The following is a 21,379-nucleotide window of genomic DNA, read 5'->3' as shown; positions in this document are numbered from 1 at the left end:
AGCTGCTGGTGAAAGTGCCTGGTGCTCATCCTCCAAGCAGCCGCAGACCCACTGGGGATGGATGGATGTTTGGGAACAAAACCACAGCCAAGGCGAGCTGAGAGCCCTGGAGTTAGGAGTTCTGCATTAGAACATTTGGGAAATACTAGTAACTATAGCCTGGAGAAGATTGCATTCTCTCCTTTTATCACCTCAGAGAAGTGGGCAAAAGAAGATTATAATTCATTTTTTTAATTTAAAAATATTGAGACTGAAAGTAAAGGGAAAGTGTTAGTTGTTCAGTCATGTCCGACTCTTTGTGACCCCATGAAATGTAGCCCACTAGGCTCCTCTGTCCATGAAGTTCTCTAGGCCAGAATACTGGAGTGGCTTGCCATTTCCATCTCCAAGGGATCTTCCCCACCCAGAGATTGAACTCAGGTCTCTTGCATTGCAGGCAGATTCTTTACTGCTGAGCCATCAGGGAAGTCCTTTATTGAGACTGAGGTCTAGTGAAAAAACAGAAAAAGGTGTAGATACTTAGTATACATAACAGCTTGATGGATTTTCCACAGGTATATGTCTGTGTCATCATCACCTAGGTCAAGATCCAGAACAGAAAGTTCCTTCTTTGTCTTGGTGATTTAGTTTTTTTCTTCTTCTTGATTATTTTTAATGAATTCCTTCTTTAATTTTAACAAACTAAACAGAATGCTGACAAGGTGCTGGAGCTGATGAACAAACTGCTTAGCCCCATCGTGCCCCAGATCAGCGCACCACAGTCCAACAAGGAGCGGCTGAAGAACATGGCCCTCTCCATCGCGGAACGGTAAGGCTGAAGCAGCTCCCGGGGTCCTGGGCTCCCAGCCCCCACCCAGGTGTGTCTTCAGCTTCACTGTAACATCACACAGGCCCTAAGAGGGGCTCCACCGTCCCACCGGCACTGACAGTTTCGAGAGTTCTTATTAACCATCATTACCAGCTGTCACTTGGTACACATTTTTGCCAAAAAGAAGGGGATATAAAAATATCTCAGCATTCTAATCCTGCAGTTTAATTCTAGGCATTATACTCATCTCTGCGCCATTAGCAGCCATCTCAAAGGGATTTGGTAACAAGACTAGTGATGGATGGATGGGTAGATGGGGGATCCTTCGAGGTATAGTGGCCAGTGTTTCAGGATCTCCCCTCTCCCCATGAGTGAGTGGAGTTGTACTCCAACCAGTTTGACTACCTGTCTGGGCAGCAGTCATTACTTTTTGTGCTCTCTCCAGATCTGCCTGAGAACTGGGTCAGGGTGCTTGCTGAGATGGCGGCCAAAGCTGGAGAACTGGGCTTCATACAGAATGTTTATAGGTGGATCTCTGTCAAATCCACCATCAAATGCTCGACCATTATAAAAGAGACACTATTTTCCACTCCTTAGTTCACCTCATCTAGGAAGCCTAAGAGGTTTTGACATATTTTAGATGTTGTCCTCAAATTACAGATTGCACAGAAATTCCTAATATACCCCTGCCTCCCTTCCTTCTTTTTTGTCCTTCAGGTATAGGGCTCAGGGAATCAGTGCAAATAAATTTGTGGACTCCACATTCTATCTTCTGTTGGACTTGATCACCTTTTTTGACGAGTATCACAGTGGGCATATTGACAGAGCCTTTGATGTAAGTTTCAGGAGGGGTGTTTGAAGTACTGCTTAATGTATGCCCTTGAAAAATCAAAACATTTTGTGGGATTCATTTAAAACAAAGGAAATGTCACCCGTATGCCTGTTAAGTGAAAAAGGACAAGTAAGATCCTGGCAATTTAAAAGGGATTTCTGTGCTGTTCTCTTTTTTTCCTTTTTTTCTTTTCCTTTCTTCTTTAATCTAAAAACAGGAATTTCTCAAAATAATTTGAAGTCTCTGATTTGTAAAAACTGCCTTGGAAAACGAGGATAGGAATTGAGTCAGTCAGCAAGTTGGAATCAAAGCCTTTGAACAAGGGGAGTAGAATTTCGTACTAAGAAGCCACCTATGAACATGTTAGATGCTGACATGTGTTTGAAGAGATGGAATGACTGTGATGATTGTATCATATGGGGCTGATGGCTTTTGTTTTAAACAGATAATTGATCGCTTGAAGCTGGTGCCCCTGAATCAGGAAAGTGTGGAAGAGAGAGTGGCTGCCTTCAGAAATTTCAGTGATGAGGTGAGTCCTTCTCTTCCTGAATTACAAAATTCTTTTTTCCGCACTTCTACTGAAAGCTTTTGTTTTAATGCAGCCGATAACTCTTAAGAGTCCTAGTACAGTCACCATCCAGACTGAATTTTCTAAGACAAGTCCAGTTTCAGGAATCCTGGACTGGTTTTCCTGTGAGTACACATATTCCCATCAGATTATTGTCTGAATTCCTAACTCAGAAAATACTCACTCTAGTGATCAGACATATTCTTGGGAGAAACAGGTTTCTTACTAATTCTATGAAATCTGGCTTAATTGTTTGTTATCTACTTGTTCTAGAGGGTGTGTCAGTGCTTAACTCTGATCTTACATTAAGTAGTTCCTTCCGGTGCATGAAACATACCTTGTGATTCACTTCCTTCTTTCCCTTCTCTGAAGAAGCAGAGAAGTTTTGTCTCAAGAAGCAGGTGCAGTGACCATGGTCTCAGTTATCAGCCCAAGAGCTCCTCTCTCTGCAGGGTTTCTAGCATGTTGCCAACTGCCTAGCCCAAGGGTACTCAACTGGGCAATTGCTCGAAGACCTTTAAAAAAAATCGTCATGCCAAGGCCCAGAAATTCTGGTTTCTCTGATCTGAGTCTGCAGCCCAGAACTCCCCTGGTTATTCCTGTGTGTGGCTAGAGTAAGACTCTTCTCTTGAACCAGCTGCCTGGTCCCAGGATGTTCCTAACAGTGTTTCAATTTAAACCCATTACTCAGTGGGCACATTCCTTTTATGGAAGCATGTGTCCGTTCTAGAGGAGGAAGGAAGGCCAGCTTCCGCATGTGGGGTGGCTGCCTCCCATGGTAGAGACAGTTAAGAGGTCTTAAACCTCTTGCCAGCCTTCCCTTCACACCTACTACAATTCTGCCCCTAGCTAGTCCTCCTTTTGCTGTTTCTTGTGACCCCTGGTTACATCATCCGTGGTTTTATAGACTGAAGTGGGGTACCAGGGCCTGTCCTCGTAGACACTCCCGAGGACTCTGCTCAGGCTGTGCAGGTCCCAGGGAGGCAGTCTGGTAGGTCTGAGACGGTGGGCAGCGATGGGGACTGAAGAGCCAGCATGTGCGTCCCTGCCTCCCGATGTTCAGATGTGGACTCTGCTAACCCCTCTGCTGGCCAGACGTAGTTGGCATGCTCTCTGCTCACTTCCCTGCATAAAGAAGGGAGCAGAGGAGACTTCTTTGGTGGTCCAGTGGCTGAGACTCCATGCTCCCAATGCAAGGGGTCCTGGGACCTCAAGTGCTGCAACCAAGATCCAGTGCAGCCAAATAAATATTTTTAAAAAGAGCAGAAGAATGACTGATCTGACCTTCTGAATAGTGTTGCCTGGGCTTTACTTTCACAGTTGACATCCCAGCACCATCGGCTCCTTTTTAGTGGCTGTATCATGCGCCAGCTGGCAACTGTGGGGATGTGGTGCGACCTGGCCTTCCTGGAGCACCGGTCCCCCCCGTAGGCTATCTTTGGCCCCAGGGCTGAGTTCGTTCTTCTTACTTTCTTGTGTCTCTCTCTGCAGATCAGGCACAACCTTTCAGAAGTGCTTCTTGCCACCATGAACATCTTGTTCACACAGTTTAAGAGGCTCAAGGGGACAAGTCCATCCTCAGCATCCAGGCCTCAGCGAGTCATCGAGGACCGTGACTCTGTAAGATCCCAGCGTTGGCCAGAGCCATCGCTGAGAACCACCTTCCTGGTTTGCCTTCGATTGCTCCTCATGAGACCACCACTCATGACCCTAAAGTGTTTGTTTCTTTACTACCTGGCATCTGGGTAAAGCTTATGTTGAGGGGGCTTCCAGAAGAAATTGAACATTAATAGGGTTCCTCCTCTTCTCAAGCTAAAAAATAATGATGTGCCAAGTCAGTGAATATCAGGTCTTTAAAAAAAATCAATCAAAATACTAGTTTTTATTGATTCCATAAGAATTCCTGCCCACTTTAAAATATACAGTCATTTTATGAGTCTCAGTTGAGCACTTCAGTGAAAACCGTACTTTTGGTCAACAGTTGCTGTGTCTGGAAGCCAGGTCTGTCTGACACCGAGGCCAGTGTCCCTTCCACTCCTGAGGGGCCTCCAGCATTACCTGGATCACATGTAGTCCAGGCAGATAGAACCCTTGGACCCAAACAGCATGTGCTGTACAGTTGATTTGACAAAAAGGGAAACGTGTTTGACCCATTAAAACATTAAAACTGGTGGTATTTTAGAATTACCTTTCCCTTAACGTTTCCACTTAAAGTTTGATGAGGCTGTCAGTACGGTGTGTAATAGCCATACCTGCTTTTGGCAATCAAGAAACTAGGGCCTTGAAAATCTGTCTCCTGCCTCCAAGGATGTCTGTGGGCTCTCTCAGCTATGACCCCCACAGGTCCTGTCATTGTCAAAACCTCCACCTTAGGCTTGCCAGTTTACTTCACATATCGGGGAAAAGGCACCTGCCTTTTGGCTTTCTTCTTGAATGGTCCTTAAGAGGCCTAGTAAGTGACCCTTGGATTTTCCTTTTAAGTCTCGTTCCTAGTCCAGAAAATGTGTAGACCACCCACCCCGACCCCCGCCACCCTTTGTATCCTAGCTGTGGTTTCCTTTCTTCTGGAAGCATCCAGTACAGCTCAGTATGGGCAACCTGAAGCTGTTCTCTGAGATTTCATTTTTCTTTATTCAGTAATTTATCACTTGGAAATCAGAGTGAAGGTTATTATTTCTAATATTGGAAACACCTGAGGTAAAATCTTTTCCCCTCCTGGAGCAATCCAGGAATCTCATAAATATTGTTGCCTGAGAAAAGAGGGCCACTCACTGCCATTAGGAAGAGAAAAATGAAAGGAGTGAAAGGAACGAAAGGGGACGATGCAGGAGTGGAAAGACCTGGAATGGGCTGCACTTAGGCAGCGCATGTGCTTCATGGGGGTCCTAGAAACTCAGGTCCTCACCAGTCAGGGGAGGGAGAGGTTCGGAAAAGTATAGCTCTGAAGCACAGAGCCAGGTCAGCGGCTGCTCAAATGGGGCGACTTGCCTGGCAGACCCATCCATCTACTGCTAAGTAGAAGGGCTTTGAACTGGGGGCCAGCGGCCCACCTTTGCTGACTCTGCACCATACTGGAGGAACGTGACAGTGGAGGGCAAGATGGTCATCCACCAACTGGGAATCTGTCATTACACCACCGAGGGAAGAAAACGGAAGGATGGAGTGCTGGTTCCCAGGACAGTGCCCTGACCCAAAACTTAACTGGGTTCCTTCTCTTCTTCCCCTTTCTCTCAGCAACTCCGCAGCCAAGCCCGAGCCCTGATCACCTTTGCTGGGATGATACCCTACAGGACATCTGGGGATACCAACGCGAGGCTGGTGCAGATGGAGGTCCTCATGAATTAAGTGTGACGTTCTGAGGGGCTCTTGGGGCTGCTTGCTGTCAGTACCTCAGGGCCCTCCAGGGTGGGCGGGGGGGAGTGGTTTCTGTTTTTGTTTCTGTTGTGTCTGTTTTGTTTCATTTTTCTGTATTATGTATTTTTGTCGACACCAATAAATTTCTTTGATTTGTATTTTTTTTCACATTATTTTATTTTCACTTTTTTTTCCCCTCTCTGGAATTTTGTTGAAATTTTTATTTGTGTGGGAAGAATTGTCTTCACTAGTGCTTGGGCCAGAAAATTACAGACTTGTATAGGCATCCAGGAGTTGGTTAAAGTTGACCTGAAATGATTAAAAATTGACCCAAAATGAGCAAGGAAATGAAGCCTTTGGGAGTTGCTTTTATTTAGATATAACATTCCCTACAGCAGGGTCACAGTTAGCTTTTCACATTTTTATTTGAATGTGAGAGCCAGTCTCAGCCTTGGGTGAGTTAAGGTTTTTGTGTGAAATACCAGGGACTCCACATCCTCCTCCCTCTTACCTCCCCCAAGGTGTGCCTTGAGGTCCAAGTTGTTGTTTTTCAGTCACTCAGTCATGTCTGGCTCTTTGTGACCCTATGGACTGCAGCATACCAGGCCTCCCTCACCGTATCCCAGAGTTTGCCCAAGTTCATGTCCGTTGCATCGGTGATGCCATCCAGCCTTCTCATCCTCTGACCCTCTTCTTCTTCTGCCTCAATCTTTCCCAGCATCAGGGACTTTTCCAGTGAGTTGGCTATTCATATCAGATGACCAAAATACTGGAGCTTCAGCTTCAGCATCAGTCCTTTCAACGAGTATTCAAGGTTGATTTCCTTTAAGTTGACTGGTTTGATCTCCTTGCTGTCCAAGGGACTCTGAGGAGTCTTCTCCAGCACTAGAGTTCAAAGGCATCAGTTCTTTGGCACTCTGCCTTCCTTACGGTCCATGTCTCACAACTGTACGTGACCACTGGGAAGACCATAGCCTTGACTACATGGCCTTTTATTGGCAAAGTAATGTCTCTGCTTTTCAGCACACTGTCTAGGTTTGTCATCGCTTTCCTGCCAAGAAGCAATCGTCTTCTGATTTCATGACTTTCGTCACCATCCGCAGTGATTTTAGAGCCCAAGAAGAGGAAATCTGTCACTGCTTCCACCTTTTCACGTTCTATTTGCCACGAAGTAATGGGGCTGGATGCCATGATCTTAGTTTTTTTTTAATATTTAGTTTTAAGCATTTTCACTCCTCCTTCACCCTTATCAAGAGGTTCTTTAGTTCCTCTTCATTTTCTTCCATTCGAGTGGTATCATCCGCATATCTAAGGTTGTTGGTGTTTCTCCAAGACCATCCTCCAAATTATCTGCCCTGATGCCAGGATTAATGTTTGCTATTCTGCTGAAATCCCCCTGGAGATGAAAACATAGTCCTGGAGACCCATTGTCTGATCAGTGCACATTGTCGGGGTCTCAGCTGGAGCTCAAGGCAGGGCAGACCTGGCTGTTTCTCCGTCTGGCTGCTCCACAGCAAGGCCGCTTCTTGGCCTTGTGCATGCCCCTCTTCAAGAGGGCTTCTCAGCACCTCTTCCCTCTTCTCCGCCAGTTGGTTCCTTTCCTTGGACAGCCTCCCCTCCCTGTCTCCATTCATAGAGCCAGTTGGGCAGGTCAGCTCGTGGGTCTCATTCCACTGGGCACCAATACCATCAGTGTGTGGTCCCTGAGCAAAGTTGTCCCCCGTCGGTGGCCCTGTTTCTTCTGAGGCCTTGGGCTAACCTGGAGAGGACAGGAGGACGGATGTTCTGAATGTGCCAGCCGGAGCTACAGGGTCGGGTATGGTCGGCTCTGCTGGTTTTATGTTCTACTCCTGCAGCAGCTCCCCCGGGGGAAAGTGTTAAAGTCCCCAGTCTCCCAAGGTACCTTTTGCTTCTAGAGAGCAAACTCTCCTCACAGGGCACGGTTACCCTCAATCCTCTAAGTACAAGTTGTTGCCTTTCCTTGTAGTAAAGAGCTCATCTATAGAGAATGGGGCCATCTGCTGCTCCTCAGTTGGATCCCATTATATCCATCAGGGATGTCGCCTGAGGGGCTGTCTCCCTCCTCAGCTCGCCATCTATTCACCTTCAGTTGAGCTTTACTAAGAAAGCCTCAGAAGACAGGCGCTGCAGGAGACTTGATTTAGCAGGTTGTGCCCTCTTTATAGGCATTGATTTATATTTTAAACAAAGCAAACAGTTTGCTTTAACAGTGCCGTAAAAGAGTTCTCTGAGGACTTTTCATAAATGTGACTTAAGAGTTCTGATTTTTTTTTTTTTTAATGCTAGATCTTGTAGATAGAAATGTAACCTTACCATAAAGGACAGAAGGCACAAGGGGTTTAAATATGTATTTACTCCCTAGTTCTCTTGTTCATCATTTTCATTATGAGAATTAATTGTGGATTTGCCTTGCTTTGCATCATGCAGTTCTGCCGGCTTCAAACAGGAGAGCTGCACGGGAGCCCTGCATAGTGGGGTGAGGTCCTCCACCTTTGGACAGAAGGGAGGGGAAAACTGCCCCGATGGGGAAGCTGTGTCGAATTGAGAGGAATGCAGTCCCTGGTTGGCATTTGAGGGCCTGCCTAGTGAGAGACACTTACAGGAGAAATAAGATAACTCAGTTTATTCCAGGAGGGCCAGGCTCCTGGAGCAAACCCCAGTGCTTGTCCTATTGACTGATTCTGTGGTAAAATAAAGCTGGGTGTAGAGATGCAGGAGACCCGAGGCTGAGTTTGCAAGGCCACAGCATCAACAGGTTACTGTGTACCCATGGTTACAGCTTGTGCTCAGAATTCATGGTCCTGTAATAGGTTATTAGGTTAAAAGTCATCCTCAGCTCTCTCGGTCAGGGAACTAAATCCTCTCCCTTGATACTGGTCTGTGATTTCACCATTTATCTAGAGAAACAGAGAAAGTGGCCCTGGGAGTCTGTCATCTTCCCCAGATGAGATTCCAATCTTTCTAACAAAATCAAGGGCACTTGGAGCTTGATGGGGTTAGTGCCTGCCTCCAAATGGCTTATAATAAACTCACTGAGACACTCAAAGGGAAGTACTCACTTGGTCTAGGGCCTTTTCAGAGGCCTCAAGATTTAATTACAAAGATTCTGTTCTTTTTTTTTTTCTTTCTTTTAACAGCCCTGGCCACCTGACTTCTAAGGGAAAACTGAAGTGGAAGTAGTGTTCTCTCAGAGTGAATCATTTGGGTTCATCACTCCTGTTGTTAATTTTGATGGATGACTTTAAAGTCTAGGGTTTAGGTTACTTTAAGCACAGTACTATAGACTTTCCCACAGAATCCCACAGTCGCTGATATAAAGGAAAAAAAATTGTGGACTGTTTCCTCTTTGGATTCTCACCGCTGCCCGCTCTGTTTAATATTCAGTTAAGCCATTACGCGCAGATGTGCCAGTGCCCTACTGCTTTACTTGGATCTCCACAGTCAGTGTTTCTCCATTAGGCATCAGAATCTTTGTCCAGCTCATTCAGTAGTTCACATCACACCACTCAGGAGGTGATTGAGCCTGCCAAATACTGCATAAAATCCCAGACTGGGGCGTTGTCCCCGGCCTGCCAAAGTGCTGGCAGGCCCCAGCCTGACTGGACTCTCTCTCAGCCTCAGTCAGTCATGGAGACTGAGACTTCTGTCCAGCAGACTGGGAAAAAACGTTATAAAGTTCCTAATGGAAGTGCACACTTTATGGTATCACTCAAGATGCTCGTTTAGGATCAGTAAAAAAAAAAACTTCTGTGCCTACTTTTCAGAATATCAGGAAGAAGTCAGCGACTCTTTTAACGGAAATCATGTAGCTCCCTGGAGGGAAATGAGGCTGTGTTGAGGTCCCGGATGTCCCCCATTCTTCGTTCTTCTAGGTGGGATTGAGACATCACCTGCCTCCAACCCATCTTCTGACCTCTTTATAGTATACTGGTATCCCTCACAGGACAGGGACAGGAGGGAACTAAATCTGTCTTCTTACGCTCGTTTCTAACTAAAAAGGTTGGTGGAAAAAAACCTTAAAACCACTACTAAAATGTTTTGAACATTAATTTCAAATGATCTGTACTTCTTGCCTTGTGACTGGCTATAATTGAGGATCTGTCCAAACAGTCCCCGTGTATTGAAGTGTCCGCCTTAGTTCCTTTCAGCTGTTACAGTCCTACACGTGCTGGGATGTGCTCGGGAGCTGGGAATGGCCAGGGTAATCAAGTCCCCATCCATTCAGAAGTCTCAGTGGGATCTTTCTATTTTTGTCCAGAACCACCTAAGTGGAAATACTTTTGGTTCTAAGTTGCTAGCCCAGGAAAGGAGGAACATTTTTTTTGTCCTGACCTTGATTTCTGAAATAGCGTCCATGTGCCCTCTTTGGGGAATCTAGTTTAGCACCCACCTCGTTTTGCAGAGGTTTGAACAAGCAGGTCCTTTGCTTCCATCCTCTGTCCCAGCTCCACGTGCCTGGATTCAGACTCAGGGGCCTCTAATAGGCATTCAGCCTGAAAGAAGGTAGAGGGGAGTGTCTCCTGGGGTCACAGATACTAGGGCTGATCCTTCAAAGGAGGAAACTTGTGGAGCTGCACAGTCTGCAGGGAAACATTGAGAAAAAGGGGGTGGACATTTGATTCACTGTTAACAATCATAAAGGTCAAATCTTAAAGGTTGAGGGATGGGCAGAAACCCAGCACTGCATTGGCACACTATCTATCCTCCCTGTTGCCTTTGCCTTTGGGGTCCTTGAGATTCTGGGGAGGGTTAAAGAGTTGCCTCAGACAGTGGCTTCTGTTTGAGCAGGAAGTGGGGGAGCCTTTGATCCCAGAGGGGACATCTAACAGAGAAACAGACACATCATAGCCTCTTGGGTGGCCCCAGCAGAGCCGGCCTAGGCAGGCCCCTTCATCTGCACCAGATTTAGCCAATAAAAATACAAGCTTCCTGGTTACATTTGAATTTCAGATAAACAACAAATAGTTCTCATTCTTAAGTTTGTCCCAGTTTTATCTGGCTACCCTATTCAGGCTTGTCTCTGCTGGCATCTGCTGTGCAGAGGCTTCCAGGCTTGGCACAGGCTGCCAGGAGCTCTCCAGCTAAATTGCCCTGATTTGTTGCACTGTTTGTGCCTCTGTGGGCGGCGGAAATGACAGCTACGCAGTTACTTGAGAAAGGGCGTGCATGCATGCTAAGTCACTTGAGAAAGGGTGTGCATGCATACTCAGTTGCTTCAGTCGTGTCCAACTCTGTGACCCCATGGACTGTAGCCCACCAGGCTCCTCTGTCCATGGGATTCTCCAGACAAGAATACTGGAGTGGGTTGCCATTTCCTCCAGGGGATCTTCCTGACCCAGGGGTCTAACCCACATCTCTAACATCTACATTGGCAGGCGGATTCTTTTATCACTGCACCACCTGAGAAAGGGCAGAAACAAGAATTCAGTTCTGAAGAGCCAGGCAAGCTGGCTGAGTCGGATTTGTGTGGGCCCCCCCTTGACCTCAGCTGCTAGCCTCTACTGGGTATTTTTCCACCAGGAATTTCAAATGTGTATTTTATAAAGGGTGCAAAGAGGCAAAGTACAGCCTTTGCTCACTTGATCAGTAACTGATGAGAAATGCACGGGGGGAGGATGTTTTGCTTTGTTCAGTTGGCTGATTATTTTCCTTTCGTCTTTGCTTTGCTGATGTCACTGTGTGTGCTGTTTGTGGGGAGAAGGGTCAGGGTGGGAGAGAGTTGGTGTATGTGTTCTCATGCTCCTTCCAGTAACTTCTGCGTTTACTCTGTTTAGGATGGTTCCTTCATCACCACCCCTGTCTATAGCCAATAAATTTCCAGAATGTTCTCCCCAAGTGCCCCCTTTGTTCAGTCCTTCAGTGGAGCAGGAACCGCTCTCAGGCTCCCTTACTGGGGATGTCCTTAGCTGAGGCGCAGCCTGAGGCTCCTCAGAAGGCAGCCAAAATGCCCCTGGGGTGACCTCACCGGGCTCCTCCTCCACTCCCTGCAAGGAGGGCTGAAGCCTGCCTGGCCCCTGGGTCTGCGAGGCCCCCAGGGGTTTCTGTAAGTACAGGACTTACAGCTCCGAAGTCTCGCCGTCCCCCCACCAGCTTTGGAGTTCAGCCCCCTGGCTAGGGGCCTGAAGAGGGTCAGGCTGGAAGTGTGGTGGGACCCAGACCATCCAGAGCATGTGGGTGGTAAGCCCGCGTGCGGCATGCATTCTGGGGCTGGGAGCTGTTGAGAGTCTGTGACCATTGGTGTTGGGTGCTCAGTGGAAAGAATTTTAAACAGGGGTCGAGAGCCAGTTATTGGCCTTGGGGGAGAGGATGCAGGATGGGTCTGATGAGGGGAGAGACTTGGGCCTGGTCATGGGACAGGTGTCTCCCACTTTCTCGAGCAATGTCTGCCTGTGTTTCTGACCGGGAGGGGTTTTCAGGGTCTGGAGCCTGGGCTTCTGTCTGGGGATGTGCAAATGGCTGAGGAGGTCGAGGATCTTCATCTCTTTCCACCTGGGGTACCTGGCCCTAAAGAGAAACCCTGGAGAGACGGGCTTCAGCTGCCTTGTGGCCAGAATGTTCTCTCCTTGAAGGGGCCACGTGGAAGAGCTGCAGCCCACTCCCTTTGCCTGGTGGCCCTCAGCTTGTTCTGGTCCCCGTGGCCTAGGGGAGGTCACTTCCTGGTGAGTCACCTGGAAATCTGGGCCTCATACAAGTGCCCTCGACCCTGTGTAGGGCTCAGTGGTCTCTTCTGGGCTCTACAGCACCTCCTGGAGCAGGGACCTGGAGAGGAGCTGGGCCAGGTGAAGAGCTGACAGCTGCTGTTAAGTATAACTCTGTTCATCCAAGTCTTGGGACTGGAGGCTTTTCAGTGGAGTCCTCAGTTAAAATATTTCAAAAGCCACCCAGGTGGCAAAGAAAGAGGACCAGGTTAGGGCCACTGGTCAGCCCTGTTGAGGGGTCCCAGGTTTCCATAGAAGCCACGGGGAGCGCAGGGCAGTAGGAGGACTGACAGCGGGCAGCGAGGCCTTGAGCTGGGAGCATGTGGGCGGTGCTGCTCTTGCTGGGACGACCTTTTCCGTGGGGAGGGCAGCTGGCAAATCTCGTGTGCTGCAGATGCCTCGCTCTCCTACAGGGCCAGCCCGATGTTCAGAGCTTGAAGGCTCTCCAAGCACAGAGCCCTGGATGAAACAAGCCCATCAAGCCTCAAGACCCAGCATTTTCAAGAGACATAAATCTTGGAGGTGGCCAGAAATTTGGGCTAAAATACTCCTTTTGCAATCTGGTAATCATGTGACTGAGGGCAGATTATTGACTGCTGTAAACTAGATTGCTCAGGTATAAAGCAGGGGTCCAATTGCTATTCCATCAGGCTAATGAGAAGGTGAAGTTAATTTCTAGAAATCACCGACCTATTACACACTCTGGGCCTCAAGGTTAATTTTGGCCACTCTGCTACCAACCTTTAGTTGGGGCTCTGGAGCTAGGGGCTCCTCTACCATTTGGCTTCTACCCTTCACAACAGGTATTTTACGTGGGTGCAGGGTGAAATCAATTACCCCCCACCCCGGTGATAGCTTTTCTTTTTTTTTTTTGCAAGAAGACAGGGTTAAAGTTAGTAAGCCAAAAGTTTGCTACTAGGGGACAGACCTTGGCGTGTCAAGTTCAACTTGTGATTCCTATTGATTCAGTGACTGCTAAATGGATAACGCAAATCAATGTTTGAGCATCTATGCTGTTTCAGGCATTATTCTAGGTGCTGGAGACACAGAGCTGAGACGAATCGACATCCCTGCCCTCAAGGAGCTTACCTTTTACTGAGGTGAGACCTACAGGAAAGGGCCTCTTCTGCCCCCACTCCCTGCCCCCACCCTATGCTAACTCAAGAGCTTAAAACCCTTCAGCACGTACCAGGGACCTGGGGCTAAGAGCTGTGTGGTGATGTTGAGACTGATTTGCAGCCCCTCTTGCATAAGCTCACGGTGTGGTTAGGGAAAGACAGGTAATTGTGTGTACACACAGACACCATAATAAAACGGGAAGCCTTTTGGAAATGCCACAAGAAAGGGCCAAAGATCAGAGGCAGGGTTTCCTGTGGCCGGGGGATGCAGGAGCCATCTACACACCAGGATCCAAACCCACAGACTTGTGGGGGCTGGGACGGCACGGTTGGGGGTGGCCATCCTGCCAGCCCGGAACGGTAACAATGAGCTCCACTCCAGCTCCCCCTGGGGCCCCAGCATCTCCTGCTGCTATTAATCTCTCTTGTGACCTTGAAGCTGGGGAGACAGCAGGACTTAGGGGAGTTGAGGGGTTCTGAAGCCAGGTGGAGACCTGCCAGAGGTCGCAGGCCTCATGTTCAGCCCTTCCTGGCGGAGCAGAAAACTGATTGCAGGGCATCCACCTTGTCCAAGAGGTGAGTACGTGGGGTTTGCACCTGGGGTGTGTGGCCCATCAGGCAGAGCGATGAGGAACGGCCTGATAGGGAGACACAAACTTACCTGTACAAATCAGTAACTGTACAGCTGTCTGTTGGTCTTAGGCAAGGACCCCAAGCAAAGGGCTGATAGCCTATTTATGTATTCATGAATCTACCTAGGAAAAGAAAGCATTTTAGAATCCGTTTACAGCATGAAAGATAATTTTGAAGAAACCCTAAATCAGCGTTACCTTTATCAAGAAAAGCCAGATTCTGTGCTGTGCACGGCCTTAGTCAGCACATCTTTCTGTGGCTTTCAGCCCCAGCACTGCCATTCGCAACCCTGGCTCCATATTAGAATCACCTGGGGAGATTAAAAACACACTGATTTCCAAGCCCCTGCCCTCTGATTTTCTGACATAATTGGTCTGTGGAGGGGCCCAGATGCTGATTGGGTTGTTAAAGCTCCCCAGGTGATTTTCATGTCCTGAGCCAAGAACAGGGTCAAGACCTTTGTTCTGACTGGAAGCAGGGGGTGAAGGAGGCCTCTGGGCCCCTCTAAATGTGGACTCCCCCTCCCCACTTCTCAAGAAAGGCTATCAATAAATCATAGAGTGTCAGAGATGCACTAAACAGGAAGATGAACATTCTAACTTGTTAGGGAAAACATGTAGCATACTATGGCCCCCTGGGTCAGCTAGCCCACTGTGTACCCACCAATGTCAAAGCCAGTTGTCCAGGATGGTTCTTGATGTTGGTTCATCCATTAAAAATGGCACCAGTTGAAGTGCATTATTGTTGGGGGGGTGTCGGGGGTGAAAGGATCAGGGGACTGCAGTGTCCCATTTCCCAGTAAATCACAAGTGAAAGACCGTCCAATAGCTCTGGTTGAATCCCTGGGCCCTCACCCAGGGTTCTCTTTCCCAGTGTCCCCTGTCCCCAGCCTCCCGTGTCCACCTCTGGCGGGCACCAGCCTTACCAGGCTCACTGGGAGCCTCTCCAGTGTGCTCAGTGCCGCTGCTAACTAAGCTGCCAGGGAGTGAGGACCTGAGGTCCGCTCCACATGCAGCCCTCAAACTTTCTGCTGGGGGCTCCATACTCGGGGGACCTGCACCAGGCCTGAGGGACCCTGTCAGGAGTACAGACTCCCCTTGGATCCAGCCTCGATGCAAGTGTCATCTTGCCTCAACCCTGGGTTACCACCCGCGGAAGAGCCTTTGGGATATATATTAAGGAGGTCAGTAGCTTATTTCAAGTCTCTGGTAAATGGGCAATGAGATGACAAGAGTCTCCCTGGGCTTGTAGGATCCTCTGCTCTGTTGAAGCTTGAGTTCTGATGAATGCAAACCACCAAAGCCAACTCTCTTTGGGTTTCCACCTGATCCTGAGCACCTCTTCCCCTCTCCTCCTAATGCCCTGTTTTGTTAATAAATTTTAGCACCTGCCCTTACTAGAAAGCATTCCCTTAAATTGTCAAGGGTGAGTTGGTTTCCCCCCACCTTTCCTTTCTGGTAGCTAGAGAGCTGGAGGAGGGGTCGGGGGGCAGAATACACATATATATTTGCAGAACTTTATTAATGTCTTCTGAAATGCTTCTTTCACAAGTTCCTCTTGGTCATCCAAACACTTATTGACTGAGAAGAGTCATCCATTTGACAGATGAGGAAACTAAGGCACACAGGCCTGAGGTCGTGAGGTAGGTGGTGCAGAGCCAAGTAGTCCAGGCCGCCTTTGGCTCCTCCCCGTCCCCCTCTCCCCGTGTGTCTGGCTGGGCCCAGCTTGGGGGAGGGGGCAGAGGGGAAGCTGACCTTGTACAGCGGCTCCATGATTCTAGGGCCCCTGGTCCCAGCTCCAGGATCAGGTCCTCTGAGAGACGCCTAAGCTTCAAAAGACGCCACTGAAGAGAATCCCAATCAGAAATGTACCCATGGAGTTCAAGATTGAGTACAATGACCATGTGTCTCCTCTGCTGCTTTTAAGAAAGGTACGAAGGTGTATAGGAAAGTTAGAAAAACCAAAGTTGTGTTTAGAAGTGAAAGGCTAGAGGTAGGAGAAACAATGGGATTGCTCTCTTGGAGAGCACATTGGCAGAGTCATTGGGTTGAAAACCTAGTGGTCATGTGCCTGTGACTACAGGAACAAGTTTCTGTTAGAACCAGTACTTCAGTTTGTGTTGATCTAGCAGGAATGAGCTCAAGCCATCCTCGTTTGGGCAACTTTTCTAAGCTTGGGTTCGGGGGGGATTTATTTTCTTTATGAGGAAAGAGAGAGGGGAGAAAATGAAATCTCACTGTTTATCAGAGAGTGACTACTGATGATAGTTCTACTTTTTGCCTTGGCTGCCAGGAAGCTCCAGGCTAACATGGCACTCTCCCTCCTTAAATTACTGCTTTTCTCTAACTGCTATTTCATACGTCCCGCTCCATCATCACCCCAGCCAGAGGAAGGCATCCCTTCTATGAAGCCATGTAGCGTTTTACCCAGGGGTTTATGCCTTTATGCCTTGGTTTGTGGCTGTTACCCCCTCTAATGAACTACATGATGCTTGAGAACAGTATCTCTGTGTACCCTCCAAAATAGCTGGACTGAGTCTAATACATCATTAATACCTGCCATTACTTGTGGAGTGAATGTTGGCTAAATAGATTTTTTTTTTTTAAAGTAAGTCTAACCATGAAGAAAAAGGAACCAGGAGTTGTTCCTTTACTATCAAAGCTATCTTAATCATCAAACACGTTTCCCTTTTGCTTTAGCTGCCAGTAGCTTCAAGATCGGAGAAGGCAATGGCAAACCACTCCAGTACTCTTGCCTAGAAAATCCCATGGATGGAGGAGCCTGGTAGACTGCAGTCCGTGGGGTCGCTGGGGGTCGGACATGACTGAGCGACTTCACTTTCACTTTTCACTTTCACACATTGGAGAAGGAAATGGCAACCCACTCCAGTGTTCTTGCCTGGAGAATCCCAGGGACGGGGGAGCCTGGTGGGCTTCCGTCTATGGGGTCACACAGAGTCGGACACGACTGAAGTGACTTAGCAGCAGCAGCAGTAGCAGCAGCTTCAAGATAATTCAGTGTTCAACTGCTATTACACTGTCTGGATAGAAGGGCCAGAATTACAGTAGACACACTTAAGTTATTTGCAAGGCTCAGGAGAAACCCCCGTTTCCCTGGTTCTGGTTGCTGGAGAGGTTGCAGTCAGCCTGTGGCTCCCAGGCCTTTCTAGCGCTTGACACTTCTGCTGTTGCTCTGCCTTCTGTTTGTCCCCACTTCCTCACCTCAAGTCTGTGCACCCCCTGGGGCAGGAACCTAGCCTCCTTTGCTGGCAGCCCTCAGCCAGGGCAGCCATGGGGCGGGGAGGACGTCTGCATGGGCCCGCCATCGCTACCCTGAAGCCTTGGAGCCCCAGCCAGAGGAGGAAGCACGCCGAGCTCTGGTATCGTTGCTGCAGCTGGTGTTGTGAATCAGGCCGACGAGCAGCGCATCCTCTTACCCGGCTATTTCACGACACCAGGGTTGCATCATACCCATCCTCTCCAGGAGAGCCTCGTGGGACCCGGGCGGACGTGGGCGTGGGGGTGGCGTGAGGGCGGGCAGGCTGTGTATGAAAGATTGCTCTCTTTAGCCCGCTGGGTCTCGGTCTGACTGCCCTGCAGGACCGCCTGGAGAGCTTTCCGAGAATACTGATGCCGACCCCTCCCCCGCTTTGGGCCCCAGGCCCATAGAGTCCCTAGTGGGGGCCACAGAGTCAGCATCTGCCAGAGGCTCCAGTGAGACTGTGAAGTGTGTGCAGTCAGGGCCTCAGAGCTGGGCAGTTGTCTGTTCTTGCCTGATGGTCGCCATAGCCCCTCCTGGCTCTGCCTGGCCCTTTTTTTCTTCCTGGCACTGCTCACACACCATTCATTATGCCCCCCACCAGCTTTCCAGAAGCAGATGAACTCTGATTTCCCTAGGACGAAGGCCAGGCTCCTACCCTGGTATTCAAGTCCTTCTTACCGGGTTTCCCTACTCAGAAATGACACCATCTTCCCCCGCAGAGTCCTCCCTGTTCCCACGTGAATCCATGGGCTGGTTCTGTCGGCTCTGCCTTGAGCGTGTGTCTCGAATCCCAGTGCTTCCCATGACCTTGTCATCCACAGCTGCTGCCCAGCCACCACTTTCATGTACCCAGAGTGGCCCCACTGGGCTAACTGCTTCCCTACATCCAGTCTCCACGCAATGGCCAAAGTGACCTTTGAGAAATGTAAATCGGCCCATCACATAATAGAACGTGAAGCTTCTAACCCCAGCTTATAAGTCCTGGGGTCCCCGCTTCCATGTCTCAAACCCATTTCCTCTGTCCCTTGGCTCCTACCATCCTAGGCTCCTCGCCATCTTGAAGCCCCAACCACACCCCTACCCCAGGGCCTTTGCACATGCTCTCTCCTCTTGTCTGGAACCCCTGTGCTCACATCTGCTCACTTACGGGCGGCTCCCCGTTACTGTTGGAGCTCAGCTCATATTTCTCATTCTCAGAGAAGCCTAAATGCCCCTCCTTTAGATAAACAACAACAACAACAAAATGTTTTCTTCATAAGACATCACTGAATGTACTGTAATGATTGCTTGTTTATTGCTTGTCTGTCTCTCCCACTAGAATGTGAGCTCCAAGAGGGCAGGGCCTTTGTCCTGTTCCCTGTGGTACCTCCTTTGCCTCGCACATGGCATGGTGTGCAGTAGGCACTCAATAAATGTGTGTGGCTGGAGAAATAATCGGAGCCCTTTCGGCCTCATCTACCACTCCTTCTCCCCTTCGCCTCCCCCCGGTTCCGTGAGCTCTAGTCCCACGGCCTGGTCCCTTCCACCGACCACACCTTCCTGGGTCCTGGGTCCCAGAACCCCTCCATCCCTGCCTACATCTCCCCTCCCAACTCCCCTCTCTTCCGGGGCAGCCTCCCTGTTCTACCAGCCGGTTGCTGCCATCTCCTTGCTGGTTTATCTGCCAGGCTAGGCTGTGAACTCCAGTTCTGGTGCATAAAGACTTAGGCGCCTTTGAGGCTGTGAAAACACAGGCCCTCCTGCCCTCACCATTTCAACCCCCTGCGCCAGGGAGTTTCCCAACAGTGAGTCTTTTCTGTTCCTTTGTCGCCCCTATTCTCCCTCCTCTGAGAAGCAGGAGAGGACAGGGGCCCTACGTCACTGGCCAGGGGCCCTGAGGGAGTAAGAGCGGCACTAGCATGGGTGTCGTTTCCACGTGGCTGCTGACAGGGCAAAGGTTCAGCAAGACCAGGTGACCTGCTCAGAGCCCTGGATCCACTGACAACTGAGAAGGGAGCCTGACGGCCCCTGCGGACACATCCCAGGGCTTCGCTCAGGGTTCCTGCAACTCCCTCCCAGGTCTCAGGCCCCTGGAAGGCAGAAGTCATGTGTGACCACGTTGTGCCCCCATCAAGAAGAGTGCCCCTGTGAATATTTCTCAAAGTGATAGATGCCACTCAAGGTCAGGAAGCCCTTTCTTGGTTGGGGGGGGGGGGTCTGTGCCTTGGGACACAGAGTTCCAACAGTCCCTTCAATTATCCGACTGTTAAGCCTTTCGAGGGGTCCTGCTTAAATCCCACCCCACCCTGGAGAGATGTAGGGGTGGGGGAGGGCTATGGGGAAGGCTTCTTGAAACAGCAAATGCTTCCAGTGCTAGGAGGAACCTCACAGCTGACCCAGGCCTGGGAATGGCGAAGGGGAGAGGAAGTGGCTTTCTCAAGGTCACCGAGCAAAGCGGTGGCCCCTCATTTGGCATGGGCCCACATGCTGCTGGAATCTGGCCACTTCCTCTCCTGAGATCTTAATCAGGAATTTTCCACAGCTGCTCTGGGGACACGGTGTGAGGGGGTGTTGGGCAGCTGTGATTTTCACCAGTCAAGTGGCAGTTAAAGATGGAGAGGCTGATAAGACCTGTAAGCTATGCCCTGAGGCCCAATGGGAGGGAAGGAGGAATTGGCAGATGGGGTGGGGGCTGCAGGGAAGGTGGAAAGCTGACCAGGAGTCCTGGCCCTGGAGTCCTCCCCATGGAGCCTTCACCCCGCTGGCAGCTGCCGTGGGGAGAAGAGAGACAGCAGGACAGAAAAAAGGGAGGAATGGGCTGCTGTGTAGTCAAAGCCTCAGCTGACTCCAGGGACCTCTGGAGCTGGGGTGGGCCTTTGGAGCCGGGGGCAGGGCACCAGGGCTCTGCATCCCACACCCATCATTGGATGAGAGCTCCAGGGGGAGCTCGGCCATAGACAAGGCCATTCCCATAGGGGCAGACGCTGAGACTCCTCCCAGCAGCTGGGGGATGTCCTCCTTTTCTGGCGGAGCATCAGGCATCCACCACACTAACTCATCTCTTCAAACCCTGAGTTACTTCTGTTTCATCCCCTACAACTCAGAGTTTAGCTCCCCACCCTGCCTTGGCTTCGGTGTCTCTGGTGACCAGACTGATGCCCTCATGGCCACTGTGCATTCAAAGGCTGACTTCAGGGATGCTGGCAAAACTGGAGGCTGATTTGGCTCAATACTAGGATGGCGCCTGGCCCCCTGCCTGCTGTGGGAGCTGGTTGCTCTTGGGCTGGCCCAGGGTAGGGGGTGGGGGTGGGGGCCGGCTCCTTGGGCTCCACACCCCAGTGGCCCTGTAAGCAGTGTGCGTGGGGTCGGCGTCCACTTGTCTTGCAGCCACAAGCCCCAGGAGCTCGTTGGTCCCCTGGTGACGGCAGATCACACCTGGTACCTGCTGAACTCTGCTTGAGGCTGCTGGTACATAAGGACATAAACATTCTGAGATACCTCTGGGAGGACGTATAAGACTAGACTCTGGTCTGAGTGGGAGAGACTAACCTTTTATATATGTGTATGTATTGTTTTAAATGGGGCTTCCCAGGTGGCACAGCAGTAAAGAATCTGCCGGCGCATGCAGATTCAAGAGATGGAGGTTTGATCCCTGGGTTGGGAAGATCCCCTCAAGTAGGAAATGGCAACCCATTCTAGTATTCTTGCCGGAAAATCCCATAAACAGAGGAGCCTAGTGGGCTGTAGTCCAAGGGGTCGCAGAGCCGGACGCGACTGAGTGGCTGAGCACACCCAGTATTGAAATGTCGTGCCACACAGCTATCAAACTGCTCAGTAAGTAAAGCTGACGTGGGAAGTTTCTGAGAGGCTCATCAGGCTCTCTGGGGCCCCTGATGGCGTCCCTCATAGTGTCCCTGTGGGTCCTCTTGCTGAGCACTCCTTCCTGGGATTCAGCTGCAGATGTCTGCTGCCCCCAGACTCCGAAGAGCCTCCCTAGGACCCAGGGGCTGGGCCAGCCCCGGCTCCCAGTCCAAGGCCGGTTGCTATCTCTGCGATCAGATGGTGGGCAGGACAGCAACGGGCACGTGCTCTGCCTCCCACCCTGTC

At 49.9% G+C, this 21,379-nt stretch overlaps 1 protein-coding gene across 1 annotated transcript in view; it reads left to right on the top strand.

Annotated features, from left to right (window-relative positions):
* The window catches only part of NUP93 (nucleoporin 93), a 106,411-nt gene extending 100,758 nt beyond the window's left edge, over positions 1-5,653 (top strand). The window contains exons 18-22 of the mRNA XM_055412714.2: positions 690-808; positions 1,526-1,643; positions 2,086-2,169; positions 3,700-3,828; positions 5,443-5,653. Of these exons, the coding sequence (XP_055268689.2) occupies positions 690-808; positions 1,526-1,643; positions 2,086-2,169; positions 3,700-3,828; positions 5,443-5,553 (561 nt within the window). The 3' untranslated portion in view covers positions 5,554-5,653. The remainder of the gene's footprint in view (positions 1-689; positions 809-1,525; positions 1,644-2,085; positions 2,170-3,699; positions 3,829-5,442) is intronic.
* Positions 5,654-21,379: the final 15,726 nt, after the last annotated feature.

The sequence above is a fragment of the Moschus berezovskii genome, chromosome 22 (assembly GCF_049115385.1).
Source record: "Moschus berezovskii isolate FMDL1 chromosome 22, NW_MosBer_1.0, whole genome shotgun sequence".
Lineage (NCBI taxonomy): Eukaryota > Metazoa > Chordata > Mammalia > Artiodactyla > Moschidae > Moschus > Moschus berezovskii.
The sequence above is the reverse complement of the archived record's forward strand: the minus strand, read 5'-3'. Positions and strand labels throughout refer to the sequence as shown.